The sequence below is a fragment of the Peromyscus maniculatus genome, chromosome 11, assembly GCF_049852395.1.
Source record: "Peromyscus maniculatus bairdii isolate BWxNUB_F1_BW_parent chromosome 11, HU_Pman_BW_mat_3.1, whole genome shotgun sequence".
Lineage (NCBI taxonomy): Eukaryota > Metazoa > Chordata > Mammalia > Rodentia > Cricetidae > Peromyscus > Peromyscus maniculatus.
This window is the reverse complement of record NC_134862.1, coordinates 30,049,461-30,066,641: the sequence shown is the minus strand read 5'-3', so window position 1 is coordinate 30,066,641 and position 17,181 is coordinate 30,049,461. Positions and strand designations below refer to the sequence as shown.

At 46.4% G+C, this 17,181-nt stretch overlaps 1 protein-coding gene across 5 annotated transcripts in view; it reads right to left on the bottom strand.

Annotated features, from left to right (window-relative positions):
* C11H2orf76 (chromosome 11 C2orf76 homolog) overlaps positions 1-17,181 on the bottom strand; it is a 116,254-nt gene that overhangs the window by 49,085 nt on the left and 49,988 nt on the right. For 3 of the 5 annotated variants that reach the window (XR_013043198.1, XM_006980944.4, XM_076547247.1), the window contains one exon: positions 13,465-13,546. The exons of 1 other annotated variant lie outside the window; for it this stretch is intronic. Coding sequence is in view for 3 of the 4 variants with exons in the window: in XM_006980944.4 (XP_006981006.1) it covers positions 13,465-13,546 (82 nt within the window). In the remaining variant the exon portion in view is untranslated. Of the gene's footprint in view, positions 1-18; positions 8,524-13,464; positions 13,547-17,181 lie in introns of those variants that run through there. One more of the 5 variants, XM_076547248.1, reaches the window with a different exon arrangement.

The window sequence follows — 17,181 nt, the reverse complement described above, 5'->3', positions numbered from 1 at the left end:
ACAATAAGTCAGCAGCATTATTAATTCAGATCTGATGGAGAGCCTTCCCATTATTAAACATGTGGCTCTTCAAGGCGTTGGCACCCACAAGTTCCACACTGGTTTTTTTTTTTAAATTAAACCAGGAGTTAATACAGTCTGCTCGGCTTTCACAGAAGGCAAAAGGCCTTCCAAAGCTCAACAAGAAAACAGACATGATTATTCGTAATGAATACTGAGTACTCAATTAACATAGACGCTCCAAAGAGACAAGTGAAACTCCTCAACCCAAATAAATAGGATGAGGAGTGCAGAGGATTACCTCCGGTCTGCAGCGTGGAGCTCTAATCTCATCATTAGATTCTATCACAAAAGAATGAAATTCAAGAGATTAGTACAACATTTCATTAAGAATGTCTTTTGTTGTTTGCAAGAATATCATATGTAGTATCTCTCTACCATAAGCTATCCTGTGCTCCAGAGAAAACGAACAAATATTGAGAGAAGGAAAACGATATGGCCATATCCACAGGTCCTCGGTCCAGAAGTACTTCACCCTCGGGATTAGATTTAATCCAAGTGGTTGATAATTTGATTGGGAACGCTCATCGAATTGAGCCTGGGTGGGTAGGTACTGCAGAGAGAGACTGAGAATCGGAGACGGGCTGGAGATGAGACTCCCCCAGCAAACAGTGGCTTAGCGTGCAGGTCGTCACGTTTCAAAGAATCGGCTGACTGTAAGGGGAGCTGGAGGGGCTGGGAGATGGCTCAGTGGGTAAAAGCACCTGCTCTGCAAGCACGAGGAACTGGGTTCGAATCCACAGCACCCATGTAAGAGCTGAGCATGGCTGCGGGAGTCTGTTACCCCATCACTGTGGGGTGGGGACGGGAGGATCCTGAGAGCAAACTGAGCAGGCAGCCTAGCTGAAACAGTTAAACAGTGAGCTTCTGGGTCAGTGTGAGCCCCTGTCTCGGGGTAAGAAGGCAGAGAGTAACAGAGGAAGACACGGGTTGCCCTGCCCTGCCCTCCACGAGCACACACCAAATGCACCAGCACTTGCACGCTGAGCAAAGGGAGGGTGAGGCTTCAGAAAACTAAGTCATTCCAAGGGGAGGTGTCTGGAGCACTGTGCTTTGTAAACAACAACAAAAAGTTCTTCCTGGAGGGACCCATTCCTCCCTCTCTTCCTTCTCTTCTTCGTGACAGGGTTTCTAGGCCAGGGTGGCTTTGAACTCCCTCTGTGCCACAGATGACGTGAACTCCCGATCTTGCCTCTGCCTCCCCAGCTCTGGAATACGAGTGTGCCCCGTTAGCCCAGTTAATGCAGTAGTGGGAATGGAACTCGGGAATCGGTGTATACTACTAGTCAAGCACTCTGACCACGGGCTACATCCCCCCCTCCCCGGCCCCAGAGCTGCGTTTCTAGTAGAGAAAGCGAAGGCATGTGCTCAGATCACAGGGCAAGGCTTCGTCTTCGTGGGCTGTCACATACGGAACTCTGCGCGCTCTTATGGGTGTTTGAGACAAGGTTGAATCGTCCAATGCAGCCTGATAGCCTGGAGCCCATGACCCTCCTGCCTCTGTGTGTACCACCACGTCTAGCTGTGACTCGGCATTTATACTGCGTGGATGGACACAAAGGTTCAGAAGAAAACCACTGAAGGTGGAGATTTTATTTTTAGATCATTGCCCCCCAGTCTCTGGAAAACTGGGCCCATAAATGGGTTAAATTTAATGCTTATATATATTATGTACATATCATATATGTATATATTAAAAGCTCGACTATAACAAATCAGAAAACACAAGCTACAAATTAACTATTCACAGATAAAACATAAAGGACTGGGAGGATGGCTCAGTGGTTAAGAGACTTTCTATGTAGGCAGACCTGAATTTGAATCCCTGGCACCACGTAAAAAACTTAGTGTGGTCACACATGCCTGTAACCCCAGTCCTGTGGGAGGTAGACACAGGAGGCTCCCCAGAATTTGGTAGGACCACCCTAGCTCCAGGTCTTAAAGAAAAAAGGTAAAGAGTGATAGAGCAGGCCACCTGATGTCTTCCACTGGCCTCTGTGGATGCACCCCACACAGGCACACTACACAAAAGCTCACACACAAAGTAAAGCATAAGACAGTGTCTTAGTTAGGGTTTCTATTGCTGTGAAGAGACACCATGACCATGGCAACTCTTATAAAGAAACATTTAATTGGGGGCGGGGCTCATTTACCGTTTCAGAGGCTCAGTGCATTACCATCATGGCGGGGAGCATGGCGGCATGCAGGCATACATGGTGCTGGAGCTGAGAGTCCTACATCTTGACTCAGAGGCAACAGGAAGTTGATTGACTGTCACACTGAGGGAAGCTTGAGAAAAAGAGACCTCAAAGCCCACCCCCACAGGGACACACTTCCTCCAACAAGGCCACACCTCCTAACAGTGCCACTCCCTTTGGGGGCCAATTTCTTTCAAGCCACCACAGACATAGTGGCACATGCCTAAAAGCCCAGCACTTGAGAGGCTGAGGCAGGAGGATCATAAGTTCCAGGCTACTGGCATGGATTACAGAGAGAGGACTTGACTCAAAAAACTCTAACTACACAAACAAACAAAGTATATTTTAGACTTCATCAATATAGTTTCCAAATGGAAAGAATAATTGTTTTTAAAAATCTGAATATCCGTTGGAAATATTTGAGAGAATGGGTTCATGTACTTAAATTTTTTAACAATTTAAACAGCAATTACAAACGATTTTCTTTTTGAGACAAAGTTTCCTGTAGACCAAGTTTTTCTTATGTAGTTGAGGATGACTGAACTTCTTAGCCTGCCTCCACCTCCTCAATGTTGGGGTGACGGGCATGGACCGCCATGTGCGAGCTGGGGCTAGAGCTGGGGGCTTTGCAGCGACCAGCAAGCCTCTACCAACTGAGCTGCATGCCCCCCACAAGAGACTTTTAGGACCACTATCTAACCATTCTCTCCACTAGCATCCCTTCAACTCTTCCTCCCCAAGTTCTGTTTAAAACACTTCTTTAAGCTCAGCAGAAAAGAGCAGGTAGGAAGAGGGCACCTGGCTTTAAATTAAATGTGCTTTGAGCACAGTACAGTGGGTGCAGAGGTCTCGCTCGGTGTGGGAATCTGAAGAGACTGTGAGATCTAAAACTAAGTGTCCTCATGTCACTATCAAATGAAACCAAGGAGAGCCGCCAAATACATTGTGGAGTCTCTTAATTCTTGCCTGCCATTGTAACATGAGCCGGGACATCCAGACTTTAGACATAGCATTAAGAATTTTATAACACTTTTAAACAGATTTCACACACACCCACAAACACACACACACATACACACTCTTCAGTGGGACACTGATGATTACTTGAATTAAGAGAAAGTAAGAATAATCTACTCTACCTCTGAAATCTCAAGAGAAATTAGTTTAATCAATCCTCTGACTTATCGAAACACATTTATCGGCAGCAACAAAGACACACTACAAGTTCTCTGTCTACCTTCCTGACCTCACGCTGTGACTTACATAGTCTGAGAGAAGCTGACAGGTGTGTCCTGGCTTTCTGGGACATCCAGGACAGAGTGTCAAGTGATGATAACAGTATTTAAAAAAAAAATAGATCTCAGAACAAATTGATGTCCAAAGAGAAAGTTCCACTCTCTTCTGCTCCAGGAAAATGTTTTATCCTTCCTTTTGTATGCATGTATGTGTGTGTACATGTGTGTACAAGTATGTGTACATGTGCGTATAGAGGCTAGAAGTCAACCTTAGGTGTCATTTTTCAAACACCTGGTTTTTGAGATTTATTTTTGTTTATTTTATGTGTATGGTTTTTTGCCTACATATACGTCTGTGCATCACATGCATACAGTGCCTGCAAAGGCCAGAAGAGCGAGTCAGAGGCCATAAAACTGGAGTTACAGACAGCTGTGAGCCACCAGGTGAGTGTTGGAAATTGAACCTAGGTCCTCTGGAAGGGTGTTTTTAACTGCTGAGCCATCTCTCCAGCCCCCCGCCTGATTGTTTTTGAGGTAGGGTCTCTCATTGGCCTGTGAGAATAGGTCAAGTAGGCTACGCTGGACCTGCCTATCTCCTCCTTCCCAGAGCTGGGATTAGAAGTATGCACCATCACACCTAGTTCTTTTACATGATTCTGAGGGGGACCGAACTTAGATCCACATGCTCACAAAACCCTAACCTTCAAATCCTTCCGCGCAGAAGTCACAACTGAGTTCTACTTCTAAATTTTTATCAATGGAGGCTGGAATGAGGGGAAATGGGATGAGGTCTTACTGGGACCTTCATATCACGCTTGCTTTGTCTTGGGCTGGCTGTGTAAATCAGCCAGTAGGGAAGATTTCAAACAACACATCAAAGACAGCACATAATGAAACATCTGAGCTTTCGTACACCAGGCACATGCCTGCTTGGAGCTGAAGAGGTAAAAACATCTATGCAGTGGAATGCAATCCAGCCATGAAAAGGACGGAATCCTAGCATATGTAACAATATGCATGGAACTTGATGACATTAGATAAGGACATACACCAGTCACAAAAAGATAAATACCTGTGGAACTCACCCCTATGTGAAAGCTAAAATGTACTTTTTGGGGATCGAGGGGTGGTTCAGTGGGTAAAGTGCTTGATGTAGTGTGTTGGAACTCTAGCACCCACATAAAAAGCCAGGCATGGAGGTCCACGTCTGCAACCCCGGCACTTGGGGAGACATGAGGGTCTCTGGAGCTCATGGACCAGTCAGCCTAGATGAGTTCCAAGGTCAGTGAGACACTGTCTCAAAAAATAAGGTGGAAAACAATTGAGGAAGACACTCAGTGCTGACCTCTGGCCTCACATGAACATGCACACACACAAACTTATACCCCACTGTGGTGTTTTGAATAAAAATGGCCCCCACAGGCTAATACAGAGTAAGTAGCACTATTAGGAGGTGTGGCCTTGTTGGAGGAGGTGTGTCACTGGGGGTGGGCTTTAAGGTTTCAGAAGCTCAAGCCAGGTCCAGTGGCTCTCTCTCATTCCTGCTGACAATCTAGATAGAGAACTCTCAGCCCCTCTCCAGCACCGCGTCTGCCTGAGTGCTGCCATGCTTCCTGCCTTGATGACAATGGACTGAACCTCTGAACTGCAAGTCAGCCCCAATTCAATGCTTTCCTTTAGAAGAGCTGCTGTGGTCATGGTGTCTCTTCACAGCAATAGAAACCCTAACTGAGACACCCAAACATACACAAACACATACATAATCTACATACATTTTAAAAAGGTGTTTTCATAGAATTAGGCTTTCAGGGGTCAGGATATGTTGTATTTCAAAATAGCTTGAAGGACGGGTTTCGCACGTTCCCAACATAAATAAGTAATAAGTGTCTAAAGTGACAGACTTGATCATTATATATGTATACATGTATGTATGTATGTATGTATGTATGTATGTATATGTGTGTGTATTTGTGTATCAAAATACGACACTGTACTCCACAGAGTGCAAATATCCTTACTTATAAATACATAAAATTGTTACAAACACATAAAATCATTATGTGTCAATTTTATGTGTCAAATGATACTTTAAAATAATAAAAAACATGGTACAGCTCAGTAGTGCAATGCCTGCCAGTGTGTGCAAGGCCCTGAGTTTAATCCCCAGCATTGCTAGAGAAAAGGAAAACATAAATAAAACCTAAACGACAAATGTGAACAGGAACCAAGGAGGATGGGCTGAGGAGGTGGCTCCGTTGGTCATGTGATGTCTGGCAAGCTTGAGGATCTGCTTTTCTTTATTTCATTCCTGAGGACACTGGAGGGGTGGGGAGTCAGGCATGGTGGCCTGTGCTTGTAATCCCAGTGCTGTGACAGCAGAGGCAGGAGGCCCCTGGGGCTCACCGGCCAGCCAGCCTGGCCTACTTGATGATTTTCAGGCTAGTGAGAGACCCTGTCTCAAAAAACCAAAGTGGACAGCTCCTGAAGAACGACAGCTGAAGCTGTCCTCAGGGCTGTGTACTCACATGTGCACAGATGCACACCTGTCTGAACACACACACACCGGAGCCCACAAATAAAGGAAAAAGCGTCGGTAGGTGTGGTGATATTGTGTTCCTCAAAATATTGTGCACCCTAATTAACTTATCTAGGGTCAGAGAACAGAACAGCCACTAGATAGACATAGAGGCCAGAAAATGATGGCACTCACACCTTTAATCCTAGCATTCCAGAGGCAGAGATCCACATGGATCTCTGTGAGTTCAAAGCTGCACTGGAAACGGCCAGGCATGGTGACTCACGCCTTTAATCCCAGGAAGTGATGGCAGGAAGCAAAAAGGTACATAAGGCATGAAGATCAGGAACTAGAGCCTTTGTTAAACTTCTAGGCTTTTGAGAAGCAGTTCAGCTGAGATCCATTTGCATGAGGACTCAGAAGCTTCCAATTTGAGGAAATAGGATCAGCTGAGGAATTGGTGAGGTGAGGTGACTGTGGCTGGTTCTGCTTCCCTGATCTTCCAGCATTCACCCCAATACCTGGTTCTAGGCTTGTTTTTATTAATAAGACAATTTAAGATTCCTGCTACAGGTAGGGGTGACTTCTGAGTCTGTTCTGGAACCCCAGCCTGCATTGCTGAGTCTTGGCAACCACTGTGACAATGTTAATGTGAAGACAGCCACTGTGACAGTCAGGGAAGAAAACACAGGACAGGCAAGGGCCTGGATCCTTAAGGAAATGCAGACCCACACAGTGAAGCAGGGGAGCCAGAGACCTGCACAGTGTTTCTCTGTGTAGGACGCCACCACCGAGAGCTTCTGGGTGGAGGCAGAGGGCAGGAAGCTGACGGCAGACGTGATACACAAAGTGAGAAGCAACCCCCGGGGAGTTGTGGGATTATTACAGAACCAAGGTTGGCAAGAGGCCTCAGATAATCGGTGCTGGCATGGCCCACGTCACCGGCTTTAACGTCTTCACAGTAAAACACAATCTGCTCTGTGAGAGTCACTAAGCCGTGAATTCTTTCTCACAACAGGACAGATTCAAAGGGGGCAGCGGGAACACAAAGCAAAATGAAAAAACAGAAAAAACAGCACTGCAAACCTTATTGGCACTTTTCCTTCCGAGGTAAATTAGTCCGTGAAACTTTACTTATTGAGGACAACCTTTAAGTTGTATAATTAAATGTCTTGGTGAAACTCCCTCCTCTTCCCAGTAGTAAGTCCTAGTTTTCTTTTTGATGTGTGTTGTGTAGGTGCCTGCAATATCGCATACATGTGCACACAGAGGCCAGGGGAGGAGGTCAGTGTCCCGGTCCATCACTCCCCACCTTCCTTCTTCCAGAGGGTCTCTCACTTAACCTGGAGCTAGGGTGGCAGCCGACAAGCCCCAGTGATCTCCTGTCTTAATCCCCCACAGCTCTGGGGTTATAGGTGAATGTGTGTGGCCATGCCCAAGCTTTTTATACAGGTGCTGGGGATGCGAACTCAGGTCCTCAGGCTCGAGTAACAAATCCTCTTACCCCTTGAGTGATCTTCCCAGCCCTAAAGCAAATCATTTTATTTATACAAGTCTGCCAACAAAAATGGGTGCTATTGTCAGGAATATACCACGGGAGGTATATACTGTACACTACTGTGTGGGATATGCCACAGGAGGTATATACTGTACACTACTGTGTGGAATATACCACGGGAGGTATATACTGTACACTACTGTGTGGGATATACCATGGGAGGTATATACTGTACACTGCTGTGTGGGATATACCATGGGAAGTATATACTGTACACTGCTGTGTGGGATATGCCACGGGGTCCCAGGGAAGCGGAAAGGCTGCAGAGGAACGGCATCTTGCTCTCTTCTCCTGGCTCCCCTCCCAGCCTTTCTTTTCCAACTCCTGCAGAAAGTCAGGATGACACATTTATCACACTGGCATTATTCCCATGGTAACTGGCTGTGATAGCAGACTGACAGCTTTTCAGTGAGATCAAGGAGAGGAGAGGAGCGAGTGCTGACTTTGAGTTTGTCTCTTAAACCTCCCCGAAGCTGAAGCAGACGCAGGCAGGGAGGGAAAGTCCCTAGAAATATCACACTTGACAACTCGACTCCCACTTGTAATTTCCTCTGCTCTCGGGGGATTGCGTCCTCCCCCAGATATAACCAAGGTTTGCTCCCCAGAGGACAGAACACAGCTCTAGGAAACGGGAGGAAATTGTTTCTAGGAAGGACCCACATGCTGCCTTGCCAGGTCTAGAGGGCATTTTGGGGATCTCTAGATCACTCCAGGCACAGAGGTGACTCCATAAAAAGGATCTGATTTGAATCAGAGTCTGATCAAAGCCTTAAAACAAGAAGGGGCAAAATGCTCGCCTTGCCCACATCAGGACCTGAGTGCCATCCTCAAAACTCACATTTTTAAAAAGGCCAGATGTAGCACACACACTTGTAATCCTGGGACCCGGAAAGTGGACACAGGCAGGTTTCCAGGGCTCACTGGCTGGCTGGTGTGTGGTCCTTCCTCCATACACACCTACAAACATGGATTATGTACCTTTTATTATTTAAAAATATTTAAATATTGTTATGTATGTGTGCGTGTGTGTTTGTGAGTAGGTATGTACATGTGTGTGTGTGTGTGTGTGGGGTTACAGGCGGTGGCCAGAAAGAAGGCATTCGATTCCCTGGAGCTGGAGTTACAGTTGTGAGCCACCCAGTAGGAGTCCTGGGATGCAGGCTCATCTTCTGGAAGAGCATCAAGCGCATGTAACTGCTGAGTCATCTGTTCAGCCCCATGTGTATGTTTTAAGTGATGATATCACACAATATATTTTTTATCCATGGGATAAATATCCACATTAGTGATTCAGATGAGGAACTGGAGAGGGAACCCTACCGCCTTCAGAAGGTGGACCTGAGGAGGCATGCTCCTGTAGACTTAGAAGACTTAGGACACAGAAAGTGGTCCTCGACTACAGAGCATGAAAGGAAATGCATGCTCTCAGCAGATGTGCATGAGAAAGTCCTGTCCCACACTATAACCTACCTGAGGCTCACCAGTTTTATTCATGACTGCCAATCTTGTAATAATTGCTGGTGGTTCAAGGTCACCGGATGGACACAGTGGACAGAAACAGGTTCTGAGCCCAAGCCTTGGGAGCCAGGGTGTACCCTCAGTTTCTTGGCTCTGCTATGCAGATAGCATCTCTTTCAGCATGCATTTGCCGCCCAAGCAATAGTGTGGAAGTATTTTTGACATTGTAACTGTTCCTTCAACCTGTACAGTTTTTCATTTATCTTTTCTGTACTAACTACAAGGTTGTTTGCATGTATGTCTATGTTGTATGTGTACATACACATGTGTGTTCAGGTGTGTGTATGTATGTGTGTGTGTGTGTGTGTGTGTGTGTGTGCATGTGGAGGCCAGAATTTGATATCAGAAATCTTCCTCAGTCAGTTTCCACCTTATTTTTGTTTTTATTTTCAAATTTAATTAATTTTTAAAAATAGTGTGTGTGTTTGCACATGCTCATGCTCAGTGACCACTGAAGTAAGAAGGTATAAGAATTTATGACATAGGCTGGGCGGTGGTGGCGCACGCCTTTAATCCCAGCACTCAGGAGGCAGAGCCAGGCGGATCTCTGTGAGTTCGAGGCCAGCCTGGGCTACCAAGTGAGCTCCAGGAAAGGCGCAAAGCTACGCAGAGAAACCCTGTCTCAAAAAAAAAAACCAAAAAAAAAAAAAATAAATAAATAAAAAAAAAAAAAAAAGAATTTACGACATAGGAAGTTGTAAGCTGCCCAACATGGGTGCGAGGAACTGAACTTGGGTCCTCTGCAAGAGCAGTGTATAATTTTAGCCACTGAGCCATCTCTCCAAATCTTCCACGTTATTTGTTTGAGACAGGATCTCACTGAACTTGGAGCTCACTGACTGTTTAGCCTGGCTGGCCAGTGATCCCTAGAGATCCTCCGGTGTCCACCTCCCCAGCACTGAGATAACAGAAGTGGGCCACCACACCTTGCTGGTTTTGTTGCCTCCCTCCCTCCCTCCCTCCCTCCCTCCCTCCCTCCCTTCCTCCCTCCCTCCCTCCCTCTCTCCCTCCCTCTCTCCCTCCCTCCTCCCTTCCTTCCTTCTTTCTATTTTAATGTGACTACTAGGGATTAAACTTGGGTTTGAACTCAGTAAACACTTTACCTATCACCTCTCCAAGTCCTGAAGATTTCTTCAGTCAGGCTATGTAGTAGGACAGGCCCATAGGGTCGAGGAAATCGGCTCAAACCAGTTGCCAAGGCATGCACATAATGTACTTCCTTATGAGCCAACCTGGAGTCCGCCTGAGAGTCTAGCAACAGGCGCTGTCAGAGCTCCTGATTGTGCCCAGCCAATGAGGGATGGCTATGCAATGTCACACAGCCTGGGTGCTGGGAGGAGGGTATATAAGGCTTTCCCCATTATGGACTCCCAGTGTCTGTATCATTGATGCCACGCCTTCTCACCCCCTCCCCTGAGTGAGCCATCAGGATCCAGCAACAAGGCCAGCAACTTTTTATGTGTCATTGAACATACTCAACATACGGATTCATAGTTTGTTATTTTTCCTTTAGGTCTGTGTCTTATTTAGGGTTTACACTGCTGTGATGAAGACCACGACCATAAGCAAACTGGGGAGAAAGGAGGTTATTTTGGCTTATAGTTTCATATCACAGTCCATCATTGACGGAAGTCATGTCAGGAACTCAAGCAGGGCAGGAACTTGAGGTAAGGGCTGAAGCAGAGATCAAGGAGGAGTCCTACTTACTGGCTTGCTCAGTCTGCAACCAGCACCACCAGCCCAGGGGTGACACCATTCACGGTGAGCTGGGCCCTCCCACATTAATTATCAATTAAGAAAATGTATTGCAGGCTTGCCCAGAGGCCACTGCTGGGGGCATTTTCTTACTGGAGGCTCTTGTTTTCCTGAATGACTTTAATTTATGTCAAGTTGACAACACAGTCTCTTTACCATTTTTAGGATCATATTATACATTTCCCCCTCTATACCCTCTCCTCTGAGGTCATGAACTCACGTTTTTATTAGATGACAAGATAGCATTTGCTCCAAGCCTGACGTCCTAAGTTCCATTCCCTGGGACCCACATGGTGGGAGGAGAGAACCAACTTCCACATGTTGTCCTCTGACCTCCATATACTTACCACAGTGCATGCCACTGCACCCCCTCGCACATGAACACACATACATAGATGCATACAAAAAAAGAGTATAAAATTTTTTTTTGAGACAGGGTCTCACTATGTAGCTCTGGCTGTCCTGGAACTCACTCTGTAGACCAGGCTGGTCACTAACTCACAGAGATCCACTTGCCTCTGCCTCCCAAGTGCTAGGATTAAAGGCATGTACCCCAATACCTAGCAAGTAAAAAATACTTTTAAATTATTTTTACATTGTGACATTAATTCATCTAGAATTTCTTTTTAAGTAGAGACTGAGTTAAAGATTTAAAATTTATTTCCTAGAAACTCACATAGTTTTGGCTAATTCATTTCTCCTTTGCTTATTTGCAAGATGTCAACTTTATTATCTCAAAGTCTATCTCCTGAGTCCTTGAGCATTCTGTCTTCCTTCGGCAGGAGTGTGTCGTCATCCTCCAAACCCAACACAACAAAAACTTGACACTGTTTTTCACTGAGCTACTTGTCCACTACCACATCAATACCAGTCTATAATGTTCATTTTGGTGCTGGCTTTTAAAGCAAGCCAGCCTTCCCCCAGGCTCCAGAAGTCTCAATTAGACAAGTGCCCCCTGCTATAAAAGCAGCATTTGATATACCAAGTGTCAAGTTAAAAAATCATTTCTCACTGGCACAAAATAAACATTCAATACCTATTTGGTGGATGACTTCTTCCAAATAGCAAAAACATCAATTTATTATTTATTTATTTATAGACAGGCTCTCAGCAGATAGTCTAGATTGGTCTTGCACTTGCTGTATAACCCAGGATGACCTGAAACTCATGGCCGTCCAGCCTCAGCCTCCCCTGTGCCAGGACTAAAGGCACGCACCACCATTAGAAGCCATTATAATTGTCCCAAATTTGATTTTACTTCCAGGGAACTTGATCCTGGATGAAGTTACAGAAAATAATAAAAGCATCAGAGAATACAATTCCTGTGCACAATTCAGAGACAGAAAAAATGATTTTTAATTTCATATAACAATAAATCTACTGCATTCATAATATGAACAGGCACTAATTACAGCAAATTGTGTAGACTTAACACAGATATCAATTTTATGATTTCATAACCCACCATTTATTTATTTGTGTCTCTGTGTGTGTCTGTGTCTGTCACTGTGTCTGTGTGTGCAAGTGCCCATGCAGATGCAAGAGTTGATGTGTGCAGAGCCAAAACAGGACATCAGTGGTCCTGCTTGCCATCTTATTCCCTTGAGGCAGCGTCTCTCACTGAACCTGTAGCTAGGAGCAGCCAGCAAGCGCAAGAGACCCTCCCATCTCCACCCCTACACTGCTGAGGTTACAGGTACTTACACGGCCACACTCCCCTTTTTTACAGGGGTACTGGGGATCAAGTTCAGGTCCTCACGCTTGCACAGCAAGCTCACCTACCCACGGAGCCATCTCCCCAGCCCCTTGACCTATTATTTTAAATCCTGTTTCCATGGAAAGATCAGTGTCAGGAATTCACATAAACCATGTGAATCCTTCAAAAGTGGATTCCTGGCATGCGGTGAGAGCAGCTCAACTGAACACCTGTCCAAAATGGCAACAGTGTAACCCTCACTGTCCATGCCTCTTACCTACTGTACACGGGGACTGACGGAGGAAGTGTGCACTGGGACACTGTCTTGCTCTCGAACCACGGAGGTGTGTCACAGGCAGCAAGTGCCTTCTGCTTAGAACTCCTGCTCATATTCACGCACATATTGAAGGCCTAAGCAGACTAACACTGACATCTAATGGCCACACAGCATTTCTTTCAAATGGAACTGAACGCACATTCTAGGTTGAAAGACTAAATCAGGTCATTTTCCCACTGTACACACCAGGCTTATAAATTCCACGGCTTGGCTGGCCCTGAGAGTCTTGAGTGACTCTCAGAAGTTACACTGCGCGTTGTACAAACAACATCTCATTTCATTATTCCACATTAGTTCCACTAGGTCCATTTCTCTCCAACGGCGCTGATGACAGTCGGCAGTCAGTGTACTAACAGCCTGTCAATCATTTACAATGACCCTCACCCGAGTTCGGAACAAACCTGCAAAGAACTATTTGCATTCTGCACATGTGCAGAGCAAACTCCAGTGCCCTGGGTCAAATGATCAGCACGCACAGCATTCTCAGCACAGGGGCTTTACTTTGGGAGGATTCTCAGACACTTTCATCCAGGGGCCCTCGCACACAGGCGGGGAAGCCCCGTGCCCCTCCATCCACCCCAGCCCTTCTTACCTACTCCTGAGTCCTTGAGCGTTCTGTCCTCCTTCAGCAGGAGTGTGTCGTCGTCCTCCAAACCCAACACAAGCTCATTTGTCTAGAAAGAAAGAACCCCCACTTGATCAGGACACTGGGCCAAGACGTCCCAAAGACCTGAGAGTGGTACCTGGAGGGGCTGGGAAACAGCTGAGTCAGGAAAGTGTTCGCCCTGCAAGTACGAGGAGCTGCGTTTGGAACCCTGTGCCATGCAATCTCAGTGTTGGGGAGGTGGAGACAGGAGGACCCCTGAGCTCACTGACAAGCCAGCCCAATCGATCAGCAAGTCTCAGACCCAGTGAGAGACCCTGTCTCAAAGAGGAATGTGGATGAGACTGGAGAGATGACTCGGAGGTTAGAGCTTGCTGCTCTATCATGAAGACTGGAGTTTAGATCCCAGCACCACTCACAACACCAGTAACTCTAGCTCCAGAGGATCCGAGACTCTTCTGCACTCTACAGGCACCCTCCACACACACTTATACGTACATACACCCACATGGACACACACAAATAACCAACAAAGAAATATTTTAAAAAGTAAAGTGGACAATAATAGAGGAAGACACCCAACACTAACTTCTGGCTTCCATATCTATGCACACATGTATGCACCCAGCATATACACGTGTACACACCTATACCACACACACACACACACACACACACACAGCTGTTACATGGAGTCTCAGCAATAATCTAAGTCATGTTAAATTCTACTATGGTAAGGAGATAACAGAGAAGATGCAGAATGTAGACTTACTAAGTGCTAATACTGCAAGCTACACTGTAGACGGTGCTACAAAGAGGCTTTGGAATCAAACTAGGGTTCCAAGGAATGTTCCCTTGGTGCCCAGCTCTGTGTGCTCAACACTGCAAACTTCTCCAAGCTTTAGTTACCTTGCAGCTACAGAAGGAGAAGTGAGTGCAGCTTCCCCTTTCTTCCCCTAGTACTGAGGAGGATGTGCGATGATCCGATGACCCGTCTGGACCCTCAGCACTGAGTAGGCCTCTACGTCTGCTGTCATTGTGCTGTGTCATCATCACAAGAACCCGGGAGGAACTGCAAAAATGTAGGCCTGGGGCGTGCGGCTCATCAGAGGTGGAATGGAAGACGCGCTCTTGACAATGTGACTTCTCAGAGGAGCAAGTTGGCCTTCAGTGGCCCCATGGGCACATATCTAAACACCTCGCCCAAGCTGACAAGGATTTCAGCCTGTGTCTTATTAACTGTCACATTTCCATGTGATTTGGAGTGGTACTGATGTTTGTTCTCCAGAGATACTTGCAAATCCAGTTGGACGTCACGGGAGACAATTTGGAGTTGTTGTCTCCCCTAAATAGCACCTGGAAGTTCCTGTGGATTGGGCACATGGTACCACCTGCCAATCAGAATCCAGTTCCTATATATATGAGAATGCATGGGTATGTGTGCAATGGAGGCCAGGAGCCAATGTTGGGTGGCTTGCTCAATCTCTACTCCACTGTATTTTTTGCAACAGGGTCTATGGTGGTTTGAAAGAAAATGTTCCCCAAAGGGAATGGCACTATTAGGAGGTGTGGCTTTGCTGGAGTGGGTGTTGCCTTGTTAGAAGAAGTGTGTCACTGTGGGGCGGGCTTTGAGGTCTCATTTATGCTCAAGCCACACCCAGTATCTCAGTTCACTTCCTGTTGCCTGCAAGATCTAGAACTCTCAGTTACCTCCCCAGCACCATGTCTGTCTGCATGCTGCCATGTCCCGCCATGATGACAATGGACTAAACCTCTGAACTGTAAGCCACCCAATTAAATGTTTTCCTTTATGAGAGTTGTTGTGGTCATGGTGTCCCTTCAAAGCAATAGAAACCCTAACTAAGATAAGGTCTTTCACTGAACCTAGAACTCACTGATTAGCTGGACTAGCTGGCATAAGCCCTGGGGAGCTGCCTGTTTCTGCCTCCCCAGGCTGATTACTAAAAAAAAAAGATTTTCTTTCCTTTTACATACCAACCCCTGTTCCCCCTCCCTCCTCTTCTCCTGCTCCCCCCCCCCACATACCCCCAGCCCACCTCCATCCCCTCCTCATAGAGAGTGAGGCCTCCTTGAGTGGTCAAAACAGGCTATTATACCATGTTGGGGACAGACCAAGGCCCTCCCTCCTGCATCAAGGCTGAGAAAGGCATTGCACCATAGGGAATGGGCTCGAAAAAGCCAGTTTGTGTACCCGGGGTAAGTCCTGGTCCCATTACACATCAAGCCATGCAACTTTCACCCCCATTCAGAGGGCCCAGTTCGGGCCTATGCAGGCTCCCCAGCTGTCAGTCCACAGTCTATGAGCTCCCATTAGCTTGGGTCAGCTATTTCTGTGGTTTTTCCCGTCATGATTCTGACCCCCCTTGCTCTTATAATCCTTCCTCCCTCTCTTCAACTGAACCCAGGATCTTGGCCAAGTGTTTGGCTGTGGGTCTCTGCGTCTGCTTCCATCAGCTACTGGATGTAGGTTCTATGATGACAATTAGGGTAGACACCAATCTGAGTGCACATCCTTAGCCAGCAGGGAAATGCAAGTCAAAACGACTCTGAGATACCATCTTACGCCTGTCAGAGTGGCTAAGATAAAAAATACAGGTGACAGCCTATGTTGGAGAGGATGTGGAGCAAGGGGAACACTCTTCCACCTGCTGGTGGGAATGCAATCTTGTACAGCCACTCTGGAAGTCAGTATGGCAGTATCTCAAAAATTTGGGAATCTATCTACTTCAAGACCCAGCAATACCACTCCTGGGCATATACCCAAAATATGCTCAACCACACCACAAGGACATTTGCTCAATCATGTTCATAGCAGCATTATTTGTAATAGCCAGAACCTGGAAACAACCTAGATGCCCTTCAACAGAAGAATGGATAAAGAAAATGTGGTACATTTACACAATGGAGTATTACACAGTGGTAAAAAGTAATGTCATCATGAAATTTGTAGGCAAATGGATGGAATTAGAAAAACATCATCCTGAATGAGATAACCCAGACCCAGAAAGACAAACATGGTATGTACTCACTCATAAGTGAATGTTGGAAGCAAAGCAAAGGATTACCAAGCTATAATCCACAACCCAGAGAAGCTAGGTAAAGAGGAGGACACATGGATCGCCCCAGGAAGGGGAAAGGGTTAAGATCTCCTGGGCAAACTGAGAGGGGGGAATAGAGGGGAAGAGGTGAGAGGGGAAGGGAGGTGGGAACATGGGGGAGAGATGGGGAGGGAGAACAATGAAAGAGATAACTTGACAGAGTGTACCATTAAGGGATTAAGGAGACATCTGCAGCTAGGGCAAACCCCAGGGACTCACGAGACTGTCCCCAGCTGAGACTCACAGCAGTGGTGGAGAGGGTTCTTGCACACCTGCCTTTCTCTGTGAGTTCTGGGGACCTCAACCCTGGTCCTCATGCTTGTGAGGCGAACGCTTCACTGACGAAATCATTCCCCAAGCCCCGCCCACCGTATTTCTAGAATATATCGGAGACAGACTCAACAAGAAGGTCTCTCCACTGCCAAACAGAAGCCCCACAAGCCAGAGGCCACGTTCCATGGATCATGAACTTCACTCAGTACAGACAGAGGGTCTTGAACTCCAGAGTACATTCACACACACACACACACAAAAAAAAATTCAACGCTTCATTAAAAAGTTCTTTTAGAACACAGAATCTAAACAC